Source organism: Eimeria tenella, genomic scaffold (genome assembly GCF_000499545.2).
Source record: "Eimeria tenella Houghton genomic scaffold, Eth_scaff1220, whole genome shotgun sequence".
NCBI classification, from domain to species: domain Eukaryota; phylum Apicomplexa; class Conoidasida; order Eucoccidiorida; family Eimeriidae; genus Eimeria; species Eimeria tenella.
In genome coordinates, this window is record NW_013543691.1 from 1 (window position 1) to 3,732 (window position 3,732).

Consider the following 3,732-nt stretch of genomic DNA (forward strand, 5'->3'; position numbering starts at 1 on the left):
GTTGCTACTGCTGCTGCTGCTGTTGCTCCTGCTGCTGCTGCTGCTACTGCTGCTCGGGTAGCTCGATGTGCTGTGCTGCTGCAGCGTCCATCACGGAGAGCAGCAGCAGCAGCAGCAGCAGCCTCGCCTCCAGCAGTGTGGTCACTTCTGTGGCCCCTTCAGCAGTGGAGACTCGGGGCTGGCAGCAGCAGCCGCCTCAGCAGCAGCCGTGGCAGCACCCGCTGCCGCCAGCCCCCCAGCAGCAGCAGCAGCAGCAGCAGCCGCTGTACCTCGGAGGCGGCAAAGCCTTCAGCGCGTACGCAGCAGCGCCTGCAGAGTCAAGTCCCTTTCCCGCAGCGTCGTTTTCAGCCCCGGCAGCAGCAGCAGCAGCTGCAGCAGGCCCGGCAGCGGCAGCAGCAGCAGCAGAGACAAACAGCCTGCTGGGCAGCGAAGTCTTCGTGAGCGCCCGAGGCAGCAGCAGACTTGGCCGCGGAGTTCATCTGCCGCAGCGGCAGCAGCAAAGAATAAGTCGGAGGTTTCAGCTATACGCTAAATCCGTGGATAGCTACAAGGCCATTGCCAGAAAGGAACTCCTGGAGGTCCTAAACCCTAAACCCTAAACCCTAGGTCCTAAACCCTAGAAGCAACACACAGCCAACGCTGCTCGTTGCAGGGGCGGATTACTCGGGGACTTTAGCGCTGCTTCTGCAGCGCCTCCCCGAACCAGGGCTAGGGTTTAGGATTTAGGGTTTAGGGTTTAGGGTTTGGGGTTTGTGGCTGCAGATATATCGCATTTGCCGCCGCGAGGACTGGCCGCTGTGTGCAAAGTGGCAGGCGCTGCTGGGGTGTATGGGGACCAATGTTGCTGCTTCTGCAGTGCTATCGTTTGTGCGGCAGCAGCTGCTGAGCAGCAGCAGCAGCAGCAGCAGCGCAGCAGCAGCAGCAACAGACGCAGCAGCAGACCCGCTGCTGCTTGTCACAGACGGACTCCTCGTGCTGCTCAAACTCATGGTCGATTTACATCGCAACAAAAGGCCCCCAGTTGTTGACCTTCTGGGGTACGCATGCAGCAGCAACAGCAGCAGCAGCAGCAACAGCAGCAGCAGCAGCGGCAAAAGTAGCAAAGGAAACGGCTGCTGCTGCCCCAACCAGCTCGGCAGCAGCAGTTGCCCCGGCTCCACTGAAAGCTTCAATAGCTGCCCATGCTTTCTCCAAGGCTCTGAGTTTTAGGGTTTAGGGTTTGGGGTTTAGGGTTTAGGGTTTGAGGTTTAGGGTTTCAGGGCTTGTTTGCTCAGGCGGCTGTTTGTTTGTGGAGGCAACCGAGGAGAAGCTCCTGCTCTTGCTGAGAAGCGCATGGAGGTACATTCAAGGGTTTAGGGTTTAGGGTTTAGGGTCGAGGGTTTAGGGTTTAGGGTTTCCGCATTCTTTTCAAGCTGCTAATTTGCGGCCTTTGCCGCTGTTGTTTCACAGTGGCACACTAGCTGCTGCTGAGGGGCGCTGCATTTGCTGCTTCTCATACTGCTGCTGCTGCTATTGCTGCTGTTGCTGCTGCTGCTGCCGTTGCTGCTGCTGCAGCGGCGGGTTTGCATCGTTCGCTTCTGGCTTTATGTCTGCAAATATGAGGGAGAGTTTGTGGCAGTCATTTCGGTTTTCAAACGCGTCGTAAACCCTAAACCCTAAACCCCAAACCCTAGCAGCACTTAGCGGCACAACAGAGCAGCAACCCACGTTGGAAAACCCTAAACCCTAAACCCTCTGTCTTAAGCCGCTGGAGTGCAGAGGCTGCAGAGGTGGGTTCAGATACTAGGGAGTTGATTTGCTTCAGTGTAGCGCTCAGATTCAGGCCACACGGCCTAGGGTTTAGGGTTTCGGGTTTAGGGTTTAGGGTTTGTGCGCGTTGCAGTACGCGCACACGGACAGAAGCATCTGCCGCTTCTTTCTTTCCGAATTGCTGCGGCTCTGCGGCCCCCCATTTGCTTCTTATTTTTGTTTGTCTTTGTTGCGGCTGATAGCCCAAGTTATATCTACGGGTCAGCCCCCAAACCCTAAACCCTAAACCCTAAACTTTGAACCCTAGGCCGTCGGCGCAGCAGCTGCGCGTCTCTCTGCGCCCTGCGAGGCGCCCGCGGGGGCTGCTGGGCGCGTCCTCACTGGGGGTTAGGGCCTAGGGTTTGCGGGCTAGGGTTTAGGGTTTAGGGTTTAGGGTTTGCGTTCAGAAAAAAGCGCCTTCAGGGGCAGCGAAGCTGAGGGAAGAAGACTGCGGACTGCTGCTCTCTCCTTTGTAGAGCAAACCCTCAGGTTTTGCGACGCGCCCAGCCCTGTGCCCGCTGACGTGAGTTGCAAACCCTAGCGAGGGTTTAGGGTTTAGGGTTTAGGGTCTGGGTGCAGCGTCTGGGGCTGCGCATGCGGCTTTTGCTGCAGGTCGCCGAGCTGGCTCAGGCAGTTCGCCTGCGGCTCCTGGCGCTGCCGCAAGAAGAAGCTTGACGGCCAATGTGTCGAGGGTTTAGGGTTTAGGGTTTAGGGTTTAGGGTTTGGGGTTCAGGGTGTGGGGCTCAGAATTTTCCGCTAGAAGACACAGACAGCTCGCGGACCCTTGCCCGTGACACGCTTTCTTGTCTTTGGTGTTTCTGACGTTGTCTGTCCCAAAACATTAGGGTTTAGGGTTTAGGGTCTAGGGTTTAGGGTCTGGTAGCAGAGGACCTAAGGCATAGGGTCACCTCACACAGTGAGAAGCTGCATAGAGTAAACACTGGAGAAAGAGAAATAGAGAGCGGGGTCCGAAGATGCTGCAACAGCAGCAGCAAACAGCAGCAGCAACAGTAGCAGCAGCAGCAGCAACAGCAGCGGCGGCAGCAGCAGTAGCGGCGACGGCAACTGCTGGAGACTTCTCCGTTTGCTGCAGGGGCCCCCTCTGCTGCCTATTTCAGAGGGCTTTCTAGGTGCCAGGTTTGCACGTTTGGAGCTGTTAAGAACGTAGGATTTAGTGAGGGTTTAGGGTTTAGGGTTTACGGGCTCTGTCGTGGCAGGGCAGGGGTTGCTGGTGCTGCGCGGGGAGGGTCTAAACGGCGGATTTTTCGCCTCCTGGCAGCGCAAAAACGTGAAATTTTGCATTAAAATGGAAATTAATTATAAATAAATCACTTAAATGAAAATATAATCGAAAAAAAGACAAAAACAGGAGGGTGGGGGGGAGGGTCACTGCAGCGTGCGCCGGGCTGCTGCGCGCGTCGGCGGAAGGCCGATCTGGAGCTGCCGCCGCCCCTTTTCGGCTAAATTGGACTCAGTTGAATTTGAATTGAATAAAATAGAAATTAGGAATTCAAATTTGAAGAAAAAAGAGGAAAGTTTGGGGGAAAAGACGAATAGGCGGCTGCGGCGGCGCGGGGGTGAAGTGTGTGCCCGTGGGCTCCGCGGCGACCGCCGGACGGCGGAGCGGCGAGCGAGGGTTTCTAGAAGGAGCTTTTGTGTTCTTTTTCTCTTAACAAAATTAAAAAGGTTTATTAATTCATCTTGCATTTTTATTTCATTGTCTTTGCGCGCGCGCGCGGCGAAAAGGGCGTCCTCACTGGGCACGGAGCCGACAAAGCCTCGGCGCTCAGGCACCCGCTGCAGAAACCAAACCCTCTTTCCTTCTTTTTTCCCTCTTTTTGTTTTTCTTTTTTGCTTTTACTTCTTATAAAACAAAAACGCAATGCCCTTTCCTCTTTAAGGGCCCCCAATCCCTCTTTCCGGCGAGGGTCACTGAGATCTGCA

The 3,732-nt window shown here is 55.7% G+C and overlaps 1 protein-coding gene across 1 annotated transcript; it reads left to right on the top strand.

Moving 5' to 3' along the window:
- Positions 1-65: 65 nt before the first annotated feature.
- Positions 66-2,463, top strand: ETH_00010400 (uncharacterized protein; the record flags this gene model as incomplete). The annotated part of the gene is made up of 6 exons (XM_013378955.1): positions 66-578; positions 763-1,037; positions 1,275-1,338; positions 1,883-2,009; positions 2,196-2,311; positions 2,368-2,463. 6 exons carry the CDS (start codon positions 66-68, stop codon positions 2,461-2,463), a joined length of 1,191 nt encoding a protein of 396 aa, XP_013234409.1.
- Between the last annotated feature and the right edge of the window lie 1,269 nt (positions 2,464-3,732).